Source organism: Tursiops truncatus, chromosome 2 (assembly GCF_011762595.2).
Source record: "Tursiops truncatus isolate mTurTru1 chromosome 2, mTurTru1.mat.Y, whole genome shotgun sequence".
In the NCBI taxonomy this organism is placed as follows: Eukaryota; Metazoa; Chordata; class Mammalia; order Artiodactyla; family Delphinidae; genus Tursiops; species Tursiops truncatus.
The window spans coordinates 49,974,167-49,992,643 of record NC_047035.1 but is presented as its reverse complement, the minus strand read 5'-3'; the positions used below and the strand labels follow the sequence as shown (position 1 = coordinate 49,992,643).

The window sequence follows — 18,477 nt, the reverse complement described above, 5'->3', positions numbered from 1 at the left end:
CTTAAGACATTATTTAAAATGTTCTGCTTTTCTTTTCAGTCTTTATCTAAATATTAACCAATTACTAACTTATTATAATTATAATAGGCAATATTCTGTTCTGCTTTTTTCACTAATAATCAATTTTCCATGTTGCTTTGGTTTATATATATATTAGCTGCCCTTAACTGCTAAATAATTTGCTTAACAATTCACCAACGAATGGACATTTAGATTTTTCCCTGTAATCCCTAACTGAATAATTCTTAGCTTTTTCTTTTCTTGAATTATTTCCTAAGTATAACTTTCCCAATAGTGGAATCAGTGCAACATTTTTATTGCCCATAACAAATAACATCTAAATTATTTTCCTAAAGGCCTGTACTTAACAGCATTTCAGCTAAAAGCAGATATCGTTTAACTTATATATCTTTAGGTACTTGTGAGGTTAAATAGTTTTCCATGTTTCTTTAGTATCTGGTACTTGCTCATAAACAATTTATCTTTTGCTCTTAAGAGTCTTTGAATGAGTTATCTACGTAATATATAGTAACCTGCTGTCTAACATATGTTAGGAGAATACTGTATTTTGTTGATTTTCTTTTTAACTTTATACTATTTACATTAAAAGTTTAAATTTTAGCCCAATTTATTTTTTCCTTCAAAATATTAAAAACCCCTTTGGGCTTCCCTGGTGGCGCAGTGGTTGAGAGTCCGCCTGCCGATGCAGGGGACGCGGGTTCGTGCCCCGGTCCGGGAAGATTCCACATGATGCGGGGTGGCTGGGCCCGTGAGCCATGGCCGCTGAGCCTGCGCGTCCGGAGCCTGTGCTCCGCAACGGGAGAGGCCACAACAGTGAGAGGCCCGTGTACCGCAAAAAAAAAAAAAAAAAACTAGGCTGAAAATATTAAAAACCCCTTCACAGTCTCTCAAATATTTTTTTCTGAGATAATATACTCTAAAATATAAATGATTATACTAAGCATCTACCTGCTCCTTATCCCTAGACAAAGTAAAAAGAAACAAAATCAAATGAGAATAGAAAAAAACCTCATTTGCATTCTATCATCTGTTTATAGATCCACTTAGGACAAAAAAGCCCATTTTTTAATTAATAGACGAATAAACAAAGACTTAAAAAGACTTTTTTAATGATAACTGCTGTACCTAGTATGATTTTTAAAGGAAATTTGTTTTACGCTTCAGACAGTATAGATGATTCACTCTATGTTGTCTTAGAAGTAGCAATACAAGAGAGATCAGGTTTTAGATGAGATTATCCCTAAGTCCCTCAGAACACTTTCACTATTTCAACATACTTTAAAATGAGCTTGGAATACCCAAGTTATGAGTATTTCACTCTCCCTGAAGCCCTTACTAGTAACTGCATAATTGTAAATACTGAGAACACCTCATGGGATGAAGATCAAACATAGGTGGCTGAAGTTCTCCAAGTTCAATTGCTGTTATTCCTACTGCCCAGATATCACAGAGTTGGTTGTAGCCACCATTCTTTTCTACTGCTGCAACTTCTGGGGCCATCCTAGAAGGAATCAATTAATATAACATTTTTATTTTTAAAAAATGATATGAAATCTGTTCTTTGTTATATTCACTAGACTTCTTGGAGGGAAAGAGGCTGAGAGGCATTTACTAGGAAAGAAGAAACTTTACTAGAAAAGACTTAATATAAGACCACATATATACACAGATACACACACTCTTTTAAAACTTATTATTTAAAAATCTTGAACCTTCTCTGAATACTGTTGCTCTGAGGAAAAACTGTGTTGTCTTACTTTAGTTTCTGTCTTGTGAATCTTGTTTTATAACATGGGAAAAGAAAAAGAACACCTAAATCTCTGTGAAGGTCAGAGAAAAGCTCCCAAAGGAGGAGAGATTTATAGAATGAATTAGCAGGGAGCTAAGGGGACATTTTAGTCAGAGGAAACAAGTACAAATGCAGGGGGACAGGAGAGCACGGAACACCTGGAAAGGTGATAGGACAGTGCTACTCAATATATGATCTACACACAGGTATAGGGCCATAAACAGCTTGTTATCAGTCTGTGATAAGTGCAGAAACTGAGAGCAGGTATTCTCATCCAGATAAATGATCATTTTTTTAGTAGTTTATTTTATAAATGTATTAGTCTGTGATGGACAGAAAATGAAAAAAAATAAAACAAGGTCATTCATCACCTTGTTTGAGAGGGTCTAGAACGTATTTGGAAAATAAACCTCAGAGACAGAGGCTAGATAATGAATGATTATATAAGGAAGTTTAGACTTTACTGTAAAAAATTAAAGATTTAATTATGATATAAAACTTATGGCAACATGAAGGATAGTGTGAGAAGAGGTGAAACCAGAATCAGGTAGATGAGTTAGAAGACTATCTGAAAAACACAAGGGAAAAATAAAGGACTTTTCAAAGGCAGTGGCAGGGGGCATAGAATGAAAGGGGCTGACTGAAGAGATTGATTTGAGTATAAAATGCTTGTGGATACTGAAGTAGTGCTATTATCAAACAACTGTTGAGTATATATAAGACTGAAGGTCAACTGAGTAGCTGAATTCGAGTTACCTATTTGGGAGTCAATGGTGTATAATGATGGCATCTGAAGTTATAAAAGCACAGGTGATATGGCTCAGGGGAAATACTCTTTTATTTTTTGAATGTTTATAATTTTTAAATTATTTTTTATTTATGTTGAATATCAACAAGGTAGAAGTTGTTTTTACGTGCACTTAGGTTACACAAACTTATATAACACAATGTCTCTCAACTTAAGTGCGGTTAAGGATATAAAACACCTATACCAAAAATGCTACATGCAAGTACTACATACATAATAACGGGTATAGGATTAAAGAGAAGAAAATGATCACCATGGAACAAGATGATTACAGAGTAAAGAAGTTGAGCTGGAATCCAGAGAAAACATACAGATTTCATCTCCTGTGCCCACTAGAATCAGTGGTGGCTAACTGAGCACCAAATTGACCAGGACTGTTGTCAACAGTCATGCACTGACCATTCATCTTTTACAACATGATTTTTAATATCAGCAACTTATCCCATTGACTTGAATGACTGTACATAATTTCCTTATAATTCCTGTTACATATGCATACTTTTCTCAATTTTTCATTATTAAAGAATGTGATAAAGCTTTTCATATACCAATTCATGGCTCTCTGATAAATTACAACAAGCAGAATTGAGACTAAAGAACATAAACATTGCTTAAGGTTTTTGAAAAACATTACTGCCAAATTATCCTTCAAAACTGTTCTACTAACTTCCACTTTCACTGTCAAATATTTATTGATAGTCATAGGTATTACCCATGATTCCAAATATTTTTTAATTTGATAGAAAAGAATATCATTGTTTATTTAATGTACAGTTTGGGTCATCACTGGGGGAAACAATTTTCATATTTTATGAGATCTCATATATATTTTTTTGAGATCTCATATATTTTAATAACTGCTTCTAATTAGCAGAAACATTCTTTTTATTGAATTGTTAAGAACTTACATATTAACGATATTAAAACCTAATTTGTCATATTTTCTTTCTTGATTTGTTACTTGCCTTTTACTTTTGTTTAAGCTGGTAGACATATAGAAGCCTTAAATTTTCATGTAGTTAAATCTGTCAAACAAATCTAGCAATGTTTTATACTTTTATGCCAAGAAAGGCTTACTCAACTCTTGAAGCAGTCAGTCACTGATAGTTCTTTTGGTTTCATCTTTATATTTAACTATTTCCATACACAACTTTTGAAACTCGAAGTGAGGATTTTTATTGTATAACTTGTGAATTTTATTTTTAAAGAAAAAGTATTAGCAATGTGAGTTTTAAAACTTTATATAGGGCTTCCCTGATGGTGCAGTGGTTAAGAGTCTGCCTGCCAATGCAGGGGACACGGGTGCGAGCCCTGGTCCGGGAAGATCCCACATGCCGCAAAGCAACTGAGTGTGTGCGCCACAACTACTGAGCCTGTGCTCTAGAGCCCACGAGCCACAACTACTGAGCCTGCATGCTACAACTACTGAAGCACGTGTGCCTAGAGCCTGTGCTCCGCAACAAGAGAAGCCACAGCAATGAGAAGCCCACGCGCTGCAATGAGTAGCCCCCGCTCGCCACAACTAGAGAAAGCCCACGCGCAGCAAAAAAGACCCAACGCAGCCCCCCCCAAAAAAACAAAACACCTTTATATAAAAATTTGCTAATGAGATAAAAAGACTGAACACATCAAATCTAGTATAAATATCATCCCTGATCAATAACTCTTTGAGGTTCCATCTACAATTTATTTTGGCGTTAGGTATGAAGTATGGAGCTACTCTAAAATTCTTTCCAAATAATAAATTATCCAAGCACTGTATATTAAAGAATCCAATCTTTCACATAAACTTTCAATGTCACTTTTTATAATACTCAGTATTTTACACATTAAGGTTTATTACTAGGCTTTTTATTATATTTCAATTATCTAACTTCATTAATGAAAGCAGTGTTTTAGAAAGATTATTTTGTTAGTAATTGGTAGGATGCATTAGAAGTAGGGTGGCTGGTGAGGACTAATGGTAGTGTAGGATGCATGAGTTTTAACAAGAACGTGAAGTCCTAGATTAAAATACAAGCAATACCAAAGAAAGGGTAATAAAATGACAAAAGATTGTAATACAATTTTCTTTTGAAAATCTCCTACCTATGAGTCCTCTCAACACAGCATCTGAGGGACAGTAGGAATTATTAGCACTTTAACACAGGGAAAGCTGGACAATGGAAATGTGTATCAAAATTCCCTAACCCAATCAGACCTATGATAGTGTCAAGGAGCACGCAAGTGTCCAGACTCCAGTCAAGCACGAATTTTATTACTAAGCAACAATGCTGATCACTAACCTTGAAGAAATAAAAATGCACAAAATTCAATTATAATAATATCTTACCAATAAGGGGTGCCAATGAAAGATTTTCTCTTGGCAATGGTAGCTGTTATTTTTGCAGCCACACCAAAGTCAGCTGGTGGGGAAAAAAACAAAACAGAAAATTTTGGTTTTCAATAAAACCACCACCATTTCTATATTTTACACTCAGGGATGCCATTATTAATAATTCAGATAGTAATACTAAAGAAATGTATATATATTGAATACCTAAATCTCTTCTTGCTTAGTTCAAAACATAATCATTAAAAGAAAATAACTTATTGGTACTTTATTAGAATGAAAACATACTTTATTAAGAACACAGATAATAAAAAAATTTCCATTACAAGTACCTTGAGTTAAGTTGGAAAAAAAAAAATCCACCTGGATTGCTTTTATTCTAACACAACCAGGTTAGCATTTTGGTGCTATTTTTAAAAGTTCCTTTTTCTATGTATAAACTTCTTTTATTGCTGTTAAACATGGTTATAAAAAACTAAAGACTCACATAGTTCATTTTTGTCATTTAACACATTAGGGGATTTTACTCTTATTCTTCTTAACTATTAATTTTGATGACTGAATAATGTTCCATAAGTTGATTTATCACAGTTTAAAAGTTTTTCTACTGCTAGACCTATGTTTCCATTTTTTCCCTATTATAAATAATGTTATGATTAATACTTTAGCAAATATGGATTTTTTATCTTTAGGATTAACTTCCTTAAACTGAATAAAGTAAAATTACTGGGTCAAAAGATGAACATTATTGTGGCTCTTCATGTGAATATTAAATTTGTATAATGTTATTCTCATTTAAAATTATACTAAAACTTTTTGAAAAAAAATTTTAGGAATTTGAAATAACATACCTAATTTTACATCACCATGATCTGTCAATAAAATATTTGCACCCTAAAACAAAAATACAAATACCATTAAATTAGCATCATAAAATTCCTTTCAATAAAATTATCAATTTAAACATATTGAATTTATTTTTTATTATTATTCTTTTATTGAAGTGTAGTTGATTTACAGTGTTGTGCTAATCCCTGCTGTACAGCAGACTGACTCAGTTATACACATAGAGACATTCTTTCTGTTAATATTCTTTTCCATTATGGCTTATCTTAGGATATTGAATATAGTTCCCTGTGCTATACACAGTAGAACTTTGTTTATCCATCCTATATACAATAGTTTGCACCTGCTAATCCCAAACTCTCAGTCCTCCCCTCCCCCACCCCCTCCCCCAGGCAACCACAGCTCTGTTCTCTATGCCTTTGAGTCTTAAACATATTGAGTTTAAATCGAGTTAAATAAACTTACCTTGATATCTCTATGCATTTTGCCTTTAGTATGCAAATAGGCAAGACCCTGAAGTTTAAAAAAAAAATGTATGCATTAGCAAAACTACAAACTTCACATCTAAATTTCTACTTAAAGATCTTATTGAATAAGAAAAACTAGAATGTCCTTTATTCGAGGGGAAAAAACCTAGATGTGTTTCTTCTTATTAATCAATGTTTACTGTATTTTAAGACTTCTGAATTCATTTTCTGATAAAAATCAGAAATATTTTACTATAACACCCGTCACCACAATCAAGATAATTAACATATTCATCACTCCCAAAAGTTCCTCCCACACATAAACACTGATATACTTTGTTGCTATAAATACTTCCAAACTTTTCTAGAGTTTTATGTAAATGGAATCATACAGTATATTCTTTTTTATCTGGCTTCTTTCATTCACAATAATTAATCTGACATTCCCTGTTAATGTGTTATCAATATTTCATTCTTTTTTATTACTGAGTAGCATTCCACTGTACAGATATTACAGAATTTGTTTATTTATTCACCTGTTGATAGACATTTGGGTTGCTGGGTTGTTTCCAGCTTTTGGCTATTATATATAAACCTGCTTTGAAGATTTATGTCAAGTATTCGTATGATTTTTCCCTCTTGGGTAAATATCTAGAAGTGTAATGGCTGGATCAGATGGTGGTACAAGTTTAAACTTTTAGGCAACTGCCGAACTGTCTTCCAAAGCAGCTGTACCGTTTTACACTGAACCTAGCAGTGTACGAGAGTTCCAGTTAATCCACATTCTCACCAACCTTCCAAAGGTCAGTCTTTTAATTTTAGCCATTCTAACTGGTGTGTAGTAGTATCTCACTGTAGTTTTAATTCACACTTTTCTAATAACTAATGATATTAAGCATCTTTTCCATGTCCTCATTTGCCATCTATACAGCTTCTTTGATGAAGCATCTGTTTAAATCTTTTGTCCATTTGTTTATTTGGTGGTTGTTTTCCTATTATTGAGTTTTGAGAGTTCTTTATATACTCTGGATACAAGTCCTTAATCAGATTTATACTTTGCAAATATCTTCCTCTGGCCTGTAGCTTGTCTTTTTATTCTCTTAACAGTGTGTCTTGAAAAGCAGAAGTTTTAAATTTTGACAAAGTCAAATTTGCCAAGTTTTTCTTTTATGGATCATGCTTTTTATGTTATGTCCGAAAAGGCTTTTATTAACTCAAGATTGCAAAATTTTCTATGTTTTCTTCTAGAAGTTCTAGTTTGAGGTTTTACATTTAGATCTAAGTGATTAGTATTGAGTTAATTTTTACACATGGTATGAAACGTGGTTCAAAGTTCATGTGTCTGTATATGGTTCAAAGTTAACGTGTCTGAAGTTATAATAATAAGTTCAATTATTCCAGAACCATTTATTGAAAAACCTATCCTTTCTCCTTTGTCAAAACTCAGTAGCCATATATGCATGGAATTACTTCTGGTCTTTCTATTCTGTTCCACTGAACTACTTATCTACCCTTATGCCAATGCTTACTACTATGCTTTGTTAGTGTAGTTTTATAAGTCTTGAAATTGCTCCTGTTGGCCCTCAAATTTTTTTGTTCTTTTTCACAATTGTTTGACTATTCCAGTTCCTTTGGGTTTCTGTAGGAATTTCAGAATCAGCTTGTCAATTTCTAGAAGGAAAAAAAAAAAGCTTCCTTTGATTTTGACTGGAACTGCATTGAATCTATACGTCAATTTGGGGAGAACTGATATCTTTACTGAACTTTCTGATCCATGAATATAGGAATACTACAGATAGCAAAGCTCTCAGTTTACTTAGGTCTTCTTTAATTTCTCTAAGCAGTTTTATAGTTTTTAGTATATAGTTATTTATGCATCTTTGTCATATATATCCCTAAGAATGTCATATTTTTGTTATTATAAATTGTACTTTTTATTTTAATTTCTGATTGCTGCTAGTGTATGGAAATCCAATTGATTTTGTATATTGATCTTGAATCTTGCAAACTTCCTAGTCTCACTCACTAGTTTTAGTAGATACTTTGTAGATTCTATTCCATTTTCTACAAAGATGGTTATGTGATCTGTGAATAAAGACAGTTTTAATTCTTACTTTCTAGTCTAGATGCCTTTTATTTCATTGCTTTTGCTTTTTGTCCTGGCTAAACCTCCTAGTACTATGTTAAAAAGAAGTGGTGAAAGCAGACGTCTTTGCTTTGTTTGACTGATCTTTGTGGGTAAGAATCTAGTCTTTTACCATTAAATATGATTTAGTCATAAGTTTGCCACAGGTGCTCTTTAGCAGGCTGAATTAGTTCCTTTCTTTTCTCAGTATGCTAAGAATTTTTATCAGAAATAAATCTTGGATTTAGCTAAATGCGTTTCTGTATGTCTATTTAGATGATCACATGGTTTTGCTTCTCTTTTTGTTTGCTAATATAATCAATTACTTGAAATGATTTTTGAATGTTAAATCAACACTGCCTTCTAGGATAAAACTCACTTATTTATGATGTATTACCTTTTTAAATATTGTTGGACTACCTTTGCTAACCTTTTATTTTCCTTTTCAATTTTTGTACCTATTAAACGTTCATGAAGGATATTAGTTCACAGTTTTGTTCTTTTGTAAAGTCTGATCTTGGTTTCAGATCAATGCTGACCCATAAGATGATCTGGGAGGTATTCTCTACTCTTCAATTTTCTAGAGGAGTTTGTGCTGAATTGGCATTATTTCTTCCTTAAATGTTTGGTAGAATTTATCCATGACATCATCTGGCTTGGACTGTTCTTTGTGGGAATAGATAGAGGACTATCCAGCTAATTGAGCTATGATAGTTTGTGCCTTTCAAGGACACTATTTCCATTTCATCTAAACTGCAGGCTTTTTTGCTATAAAGTTGTTCATAATACTCCTTGGCTACTGAATATCCTTGTCATCCTTTTAATATTTGTAGATTCTGTCATAATGTCCCTCCATTCATTCCAAATATTGGTACCTTGCATCTTCTCTTCTTATTTTTCCTGATAATCTGGTTTATCAATTTTATTGATTTTCTTAAAGAATGAGATTTTGGTTTCATTGATCTTTCTTGTATTATTCTGCTTTCTATTTCACGGATTTCCACCGTGATCTTTATTATTTCTGTCCTCTGCTTACTTTGGCTTTAGTTTGATCACCTTTTTCTAGTTTCTTAAGGTGGAAGTTGAGGATTTTGTTCTGTGAGTTCAACTTTTTTAGATTCTACATATAACTGAGATTCTACATACAAATATTTGTTTTTCTGTGCCTGGCTCATTTCACTTAGCATAATGTCCTCCAGGTTCATCTGTGTTGTAACAAATGACAGGATTTCTTTTTTTGTGGCTGAATAATACTCCACTGTATTTATAAACCATGCCTCTTTATCCATTCACCGGTTGACAGACATTAGATGTGGAACTTTGTCAGCATAAGAGAATTTTTAAATTGGAACTAGTATCTTGGAGGTCATCCCTTCTAGAGCCTCATTTTATACTTGGGGAACTACAACCATAGATGAGAGATCATGGTCATATACCAGGGCCAGACTGCAAACACAAGTTTTTGTTTTGTTTTCTACCTCCATCCAGTACTCTGTCCATTACTTAAAGAGGCAGTGATCTTTGGAAATTAAAACATAAAGAACACTAATCTGTCAACAATTTTCTGCTCTGAGTGCATGATTAGGTTTCTATTTTATATGGATATAAAAAAAGCAGATTTCTTTGTTATGTAAATATTACAGAAATATAAATTATTTATATATATGTTTACTTTCATATATCTAACAATAAAATTTTAAAGCATGTGGAAACCAACTCTTTTGGAAATGACTAGAACTTTCCCTTAAATCAGGTAAGATTCCCAATTTCTAATATATGGAAGAATAACATATAGAACATCAATTTCACTTCTAAACAAATTACACAATCTAGGAAATATAGAGATAGAAGCATCAATTAACAAGTATCAGTTGTGAATTGCCAAAATAAAAAACACAGTCCCTACTACTTAATCTTGCTTCTTAAATTAAATGCCTTAAAGTATATGAACAAAATTATTAACTGCTAATTTTTTCAGCACTAATCTTTCAAGGAACTAACAAAATAAATTGGAAGAAATGCTGCATACTCTATATACCTATTGAAGATTCATAACCTACTTTAACATACTAAAAGCTCTCACAGGATGTGAAATAAGGAAGTAAAGAAATCTCAACTTAATACGATGTTTAGAAGCTTCTAAAAAGGATTCTGATAACGATAGCACTTATTAATATTAAACAGAACAAAGATTTCCAGATAACATTCTGGGTTATTGTTATGCAACTTTACTCTCATTTTGGGAGAAATTTGCATGTCTTTTGCAAAAGGATTCCTTTTACTGCCATAAAACTTGAAGGGAAAGCTTAGACAAGGTGTTATAATTGAGAGGTCTGGTGATTCATTCATGAAAAACAATTCACACCTATGGCTTTCCTCAGCTTTGCAGCAATTGAGGGCTAAGCACTACAAAGCAGAACCAAACATCACCATTGTGTATACCAGCATCAACTTAAATGAATTTCTGAGATTCATTCACAAAAGAAATGACTAGGCTTACAGAATTACCAGAGGTTAACAGAAACATTTGGTTTACTCTTTTTCTTTTGGGCAGATCACCATTTTACTGTTTTCAACTGTGAAACTAGAACTGCATTTCTATCTACATAAGCAAACATAGTACCTGTAAAGTTTCTCTGCATACATAGGCTATTTGCAATTCTGATAATGGTCCTGTAACTAGAAAGAAAAAGAGAGACCACATCGTTACACATTTCAATATAACAGATTAAAAACGTTTTAAAAATGAGAAACAATTATAAAACTTCTGTATAAATCATTGGGTGACTTCTCCTCATGAGCATATATTATTCTTATAATCAGGAAACAAAAAAAAAGTAAAGTTGAAAATTTTTAAATGTACTTTAAAAATGGAAGATTTAAAGCTACCATGAGGTATCACCTCACACCAGTCAGAATGGCCATCATCAAAAAATCTAGAAACAATAAATGCTGGAGAGGGTGTGGAGAAAAGGGAACACTCTTGCACTGCTGGTGGGAATGTGAATTCATAGAGCCACTATGGAGAACAATATGGAGGTTCCTCAGAAAACTAAAAATAGAACTACCATACAACCCAGAAATCCCACTACTGGGCACATACCCTGAGAAAACCATAATTCAAAAAGAGTCATGTACCACAATGTTCATTGCAGCTCTCTTTACAATAGCCAGGACATGGAAGCAACCTATGTGTCCAGCGACAGCTGAATGGATAAAGAAGATGTGGCATATATATACAATGGAATATTACTCAGCCATAGAAAGAAACGAAATTGAGTTATTTGTAGTGATGTGGATGGACCTAGAGACTGTAATACAGAGTGAAGTAAGTCAGAAAGAGAAAAACAAATATCGTATGCTAACACATATATATGGAATAAAAAAAAAATGGTTCTGAAGAACCTAGGGGCAGGACAGGAATAAAGAGGCAGACGTAGAGAATGGACTTGAGGACACAGGGAGGGGGAAGGGTATGCTGGGACGAAGTGAGAGAGTGGCATGGACATACATACACTACCAAATGTAAAATAGATAGCTAGTGGGAAGCAGCCGCATAGCACAGGGAGGTCAGCTCGGTGCTTTGTGACCACCTAGAGGGGTGGGATAGGCAGGGTGGGAGGGAGACACAAGAGGGAGGAGATATGGGGATATATGTATACATATAGCTGATTCACTTTGTTATACAGCAGAAACTAACACAACTTTGTAAAGCAATTATACTCCAGTAAAGATGTTAAAAAAAAAATGGAAGATTTGTTCCATAACACCTTTGGACAGTGAAAATATTAAGCACCCATAATGTGCAAAGCACAGTACTGGACATCACAGGATGTTCTATACAAATCAATGGACATGATCTCAATCCTGAACAATATTTTAAACAATAAAGCCCCCAAATGAGAAAAACATATATAATTAATTACAGTTACATACACAAGTTAGAGGACCATACAGGGATCGACTGTTGAAATATACTAGAAGGCATCATTTATTTTTTTAAAAGTCAAGATATCATTTCCTTAGCATAATTCTTTACTATATCTATCGAAACAAGGAGCTTGATCCAATACCTTACCTAAGTATCCAAAAAGCCATTAGGTCACTTCTGAAAACCAAATCTCTCCCTATGAAATATAAAATCCTTCTCCAAGTACCCAACTAGGGGCTTTTGAAATATGCCTTCCAATATCATGAAAGAATATTTGAAATCCGGGGTGGTATTTGCTGACAGTGAAATCAAAATCAGATACACTTACATGTAATCTTTACTTAAGAAAATATTTTACTACATATTTTAATCACTGGTTCCCTACACCTACTCAGGAACATAAAATTTTGATTCACAGTAACTTGATAAAATAGGAGTAATAGAAGGGTTTTGAAACCACTTTATTAACAGTTATTATAGGTGTAGTTATTCTTGATTACTATGCTATCTAGTATATTTACAGGGATGAATACTTTTTAGATTCAATTTAATTCAATAAATAGCAGGATTAATAATGGAAAGCAGAAATTTCATAAAGAAATAAAATTAATGTCTCAAAATAATTCTTTCAATTTAAAAGGGTAAGTAGTAAAAAATAAAAAATGCCCACTGCATAGTTTTATTAATCCATATCCTTGAGTTCTCATTCTGTGAAAGTGTGGATAAAAATTATAAATATTGATATTAGATAAAAATTCTTCATATAAAAGATAATTCTTCATAAAATCATACAAAATAATTTTTTTTTAATATTTATTTATTTAGGCTGCATCAGGTCTCAGTTGTGGCACGTGTTATCTTTAGCTGCAGCATGCGAGATCTTTTGTTTGTTTTAGTTGCGGCATGTGGACTTCTTAGTTGCAGCTTGTGGGCTTCTTAGTCTCGGCATGCATACGGGATCTAGTTCCACAACCAGGGATCGAACCCGGGCCCCCTGCACTGGGAGCATAGAGTCTTACTCACTGGACTACCAGGGAAGTCCCACAGAAAAGAATTTTAAACCAAGTGGCACAGAGCTGTTTTCTACCAATAATTTTTAAAAATCAACAACAGGAGTAAAATAAAAGAGAATAGTCATTCTAATATAGTATTATAAGGGAAAGTTCAATTCAGAAAGTTGTCTAAATTAACATAATGCTAAATAAAATACTCCAAATTCTTAAAATTATATATTTTTAATACAAAAATATTATAGCAACAACTAAACTGTTTCCCTAGTTAGCAGCTTAAGTTATTATTAAGATAGACATGTAATTTGCTTTATGTGAGAGTCACCCTTTACATTTCAATTCTAATTTACAAGGAAGTTTAGGCAGCTTTGTCTGTAGATAAAATACTTCCCTAGAGACTACATAAGACTTCCCAGAGACTACGTCTGAAAAGTTAAATCTGGATTGTTCAAGTACTCTCCGATTTCTCAGTTCAGGCTCCAGCAATTTAACTGCATAACCAACAAAATACAAAATATAGGTTTCTTTTACGCAATACTCCAGGAGTAGGACAGAAGAACAGTAAATCTACCTGTTAGTATCCCTTGTTAACTAGAAATGTTAAATAACAGTCATTAAAGTCAAAGTTTTAAAATGTGGAGTCAAATTAACAGTACCATGGTAAATATCTTGAAGTGATCCACCACCACAGTATTCCATACAAATCCATAGTTTTTCCCGACTAACATGAAAGAGAAAGAAAATTATATTAATTAGTAATTCTCAACAACTGACATATTTTGAAGGCTGTCACTCTTTAGCACACAAATGTTTAGGATACACTGGAGGTTTAGGATACATTGCAGGTTTAGGATAGACTACAACAGGAAATTGCCCTTCAGGATACAGAAAAGCATATTAATTTCAGCTTTGTTCCCACCTTAAATGGTTTAGAATGTGCTCAGTTTTATAAGCTAAAACACTTACTTGTAATCATTCATAGTATTTCATTAAGGTTGCCAGATAAGGTATAAATGCATAAATGAAACTGTCATTATTAATATAAAAGAGTAGACAATAAGAAGACCTGAGAAATTTTAGAACTTCAGACAAATAATCTTTAAAATTTATATACAAAATAGCACTTACATGAAAGGGAGGGGGTGTGTGAGCAAAGAAATATGAAATACAAAGACAGAGTAGATGCTTTTGTGTTTTTTACCTGAGATAGCTCCCGAAGTAGGCAACAATGTTGCAATGCTTACATTCTTTAACCATAAATATCTCTTGTTGAATCAAAGAAAAATCATCTCCTGAAAAACAAAATGATAATAACTTGGTCACCATGTTACATTTTGTGTCTCTATCTATAAGAAGGAAAACTTTACAGTAAGTATCAGAGATGAGGAATTAGACATTCTTAATACTTTAATGGGAATGTACACTGGTACATTCTTTCTATAAAGCCAGAAGCCTTAAAAATGTATAAAATCCTAGAACTCATAATTTCACTTCAAAATTTATTTTCTTGAGATATGCAGAGATGATATTCTCTACAGTGTTACTTAATAATGAAAGCATGGTAAAATAACTTATGGTACAGTCATAGAAATTACAACACAGTTAAAACATGTTTTGATATGAAAACATGTTCCTGATATATTAAGTGAAGAAGGGATATTACATATATAAGTACATATGTATACAGAAAAAACTGTCTCAAAAACATACACAATGTTTATGTCTGGGTATTAAAATTTAAAGTAACTCTGCTTTCTTCTTTTTTGAGTTGTATTTTCCAATTGTCTACCAAAAACCTATTTGGGTTGTTTAACTAGAAAAAGTTATATTCTAATAAAATATTCGTTATTTATGGGAATTTTATGGTTAATATGGGAATACTGTCTAGAATGACATTGTCATCACCGAACTTCATTTTGCATAGAAACAGTGTTTTACTCCAGTAAAAGGAGTTTAGAAGTTGATAAAATGATTGCATTTGTATTATGTAAATGCAATATAATGAAGAAGAGCTCGAGGTCTGGATTAGACATACCTGGATTCAAGTGCCGATTCAGCCATTCACTGGCAATGTAACCTTGGGCAATCTAACTCTTCTGAATCACAGCTGAATCCATTAAAGTATCATCTGAATTCATTCCACCTATTTGGCTTCCTTATCTACCACTTTCCAGAAACATTCCCTACATTTTGGTAATACCAGTTGCTGGCCATTTTTTTTTTTTTCTTTTTTTTTTTTGCGGTACGCGGGCCTCTCACTGTTGTGCCCTCTCCTGCCGCGGAGCACAGGCTCCGGACGCGCAGGCCCAGTGGCCATGGCTCACAGGCCCAGCCGCTCCGCGGCATGTGGGATCCTCCCGGACCGGGGCACAAACTCGTGTCCCCTGCATCGGCAGGTGGACTCTCAACCACTGCGCCACCAGGGAGACCCAGCTGGCCATTTTTGTAATAGATTCTCATGCCCCTAAGCTTCTGTTTATGCAAGTCCCTCCGCTGGGAACGCTGTGAGAAAGAGTATGTAGTGCATTTAATACAATATTTGACACAGAATAAATGCAACAGCAATATTATTATATGTTGGAGGCAAGAAAGATACAAACAAAAGTGTTCCTTTTTAGGACATAACCATAAGATATTTTTTATTAGATAGTGTTTTGTAATGGTCTTTTGTAAAACAACATCACGTTTAAAACCAGTGGTGTCCAGATAAGCTCTAGCTCTAACTTAAAGTCATCTTAGAATAACATACAAGGCCAAGAAGGAAAAACTTAGAAATTAGGCCTTAGATAAACAAATAAAATTCTCACACAAATCAGAGATATTTTCCCCTTATATTACAACTTTCAATTCAGAGCTAAAACAAAGCTTTAAATATTTTTCTATGCCATAAAATACCTTTTAAAAAAACCAGTCATTACTGATGTGGTTTATACATATATTTAATTTATATGAAATACAAAGACAGAGTAGATGCTTTTGTCTCAGACACCAATTTTCTATTTGGACTTTCCTACTTGTGCTAATGGCACTTTTTTCTAAAGGACTAACCACTGCCAGCCTGACCACAGCCCTCCTAAGAGAATCCACCTCCATGCAACAGGACCTACTGTGTGTGCCTTGTGGTTTTCTACTTGCTGAACGCACTGAGGTGGGACAAGTGATGTTAAAAAATGGGATGAGCCAATCACACTTGGTGTCTTGAAAACCTGAAGCATGGAAAACTGAGTCAGTTGTTAGTTACAGGAGAATCACATTAAAAGTAGAATACTAGAATAAGAATCCATGAATGACTGTGGCTAAGGTTCCTAGAAATGTCCTACTAAAAACCTGGCTGATGAGTATGTCCTTATATAGGAAGGGAAAAATCCACCAGAGACAGAATGTGTGGGTGTTTTTGCCCTTCTTCTCTGATAAGGGCAGTTGTGTGTTAGGGAACTCAACCTGATAGTCCTAAGAAAAAAACAAGTGTCCCCCACTTCAGCCAGAAAGGTGATCCATAGGGAAGAAAGAGAGACAGTAGCTCTGTGTTTGAGATGGTATAGTGGAACCAGGCCAGATTTTCAGTGCTTTTAAGACTGGCTTGAGCTCTGAGAGGTAGCCGTAAAAAAGAACTGAAAAATGCAGCATTAGTTATAGAGTTCTATATGGTTTGTTTATTATATTTGGCTGTGCCGGGTCTTAGTTGTGGCATGCAGGATCTTCATCACCACATTCGGGATTCTTAGTTGCAGCATGCGGGATCTAGTTCCCTGACCAGCGATCTTAGCTGGGCCCCCTGCGTTGGGAGTGCAGAGTCTTAACCATTGGACCGCCAGGGAAGTCCCTCTAGATGGTACTGACACAGGGATTTATGTTTTAAATTTTTTTGAAAAAAACACTGTATTAGGGTTTAAGTTTGGCACATTCAGTGATCCCAGTCTTCACCACAGTGTTTCAAGGCTAACACTCAGAGACAGATTTGCTAATAATAAGGGTAACAAGCACTACAAGATTCTGAAGACCAAGTTTTAAAGGTGGACAAACTCCACCGCTGTCCCTTGTTCCTAAGCCATCTCCTTTCTAGCAGCACACGGCAACCCTCAACTACAATTTTTAACTGAAGTAGGAAGCCCATTCCCCAAAACATGCTACTCTATAAGATATGGCTTAGTATCTGGGGTCACACTGGAGTCTGGTCTTTGCTTTCAGTTTCTTAGCTCTGGATACAATTAGCCAATGCCAGCGTTTACTTAGCTACCAGTTGCTTCTGCTACAATCAGTACACCAAAATAGCGTTAAGATAGACTCTAATAATGCCACACTTAAGACATTTATAAAAACATAATAAGTAAAGAGTAGAAGTCTTGGAAGGTAAGAGACTGGAACTGTAGGGCCTTTTGATACTATTGGCAAGTTGACATAAAGGGCTTAAGTGTTCACACTCTGGGAATGAACTGAAGTAAGCTGGTTGCACCCCTCGTGTATAATAAGGGTCCTTTGGATTACACTTGGACTCAATATCCTCTTAAGGGTTTTGGTAATAAAATAGTACTTGGGAAATGACTAAAAGCAATATGCCTCTCAGATTTTAACAACAACAACAAAAAGGGTCCTAGGTATTAAAAATCTGATTGTGGCAAAATGAAAGGCAGCCATACGATTCATCATATCCCTCCCTGAAACAATATGGTAGCAGATCATGAATTTAATACTGAGGTTAATCAATTAAACCAATATCTATAACTACATAAACAGCTGCTGACCTAGATCAATTTAAAGGGCTTAAAGAATGAGCCATAGTGTGGAAGAGTCACTTAGTGCTTCAAACAACAGGGCAGTGTGCAGCAAGGACAATCCTAATTTCTGGAATGCCTGGCCCAAGACATAAAGGGAAACGGCATCATTATGAAGCCTAAACCAAAATCAGAAAGTGATCTCTGGAGTTGCCGCATCATAACCCCAGCTGACATTCCAACTGCAGCCAATTAAAAAAAAAAAGAAAAGGATCCTGGCAACTGGAAAGCAAGTATCTGGGAGGAGGCTGAATAACTCCCAGGACCCTGGCAAAGTACTTACTACTATGTCCTCCTTTCCAGCAAAAGAGGAACAACTACCTTACTGAGATGTGGCCTATGATTAGAATGCCAACACAGCATGGACTAAAAAATA

The 18,477-nt window shown here is 34.3% G+C and overlaps 1 protein-coding gene across 3 annotated transcripts in view; it reads right to left on the bottom strand.

Annotated features, from left to right (window-relative positions):
* Window positions 1-18,477, bottom strand: part of MAP4K5 (mitogen-activated protein kinase kinase kinase kinase 5) — a 138,054-nt gene that overhangs the window by 66,729 nt on the left and 52,848 nt on the right. For all 3 annotated transcript variants that reach the window (XM_073800491.1, XM_073800490.1, XM_073800492.1), the window contains exons 4-10: window positions 14,531-14,621; window positions 13,986-14,050; window positions 11,012-11,067; window positions 6,262-6,309; window positions 5,802-5,844; window positions 4,951-5,023; window positions 1,391-1,522 (exon numbers count right to left, since the gene is read on the bottom strand). In XM_073800491.1, coding sequence (XP_073656592.1) covers window positions 1,391-1,522; window positions 4,951-5,023; window positions 5,802-5,844; window positions 6,262-6,309; window positions 11,012-11,067; window positions 13,986-14,050; window positions 14,531-14,621 — 508 coding nt within the window. The remainder of the gene's footprint in view (window positions 1-1,390; window positions 1,523-4,950; window positions 5,024-5,801; window positions 5,845-6,261; window positions 6,310-11,011; window positions 11,068-13,985; window positions 14,051-14,530; window positions 14,622-18,477) is intronic.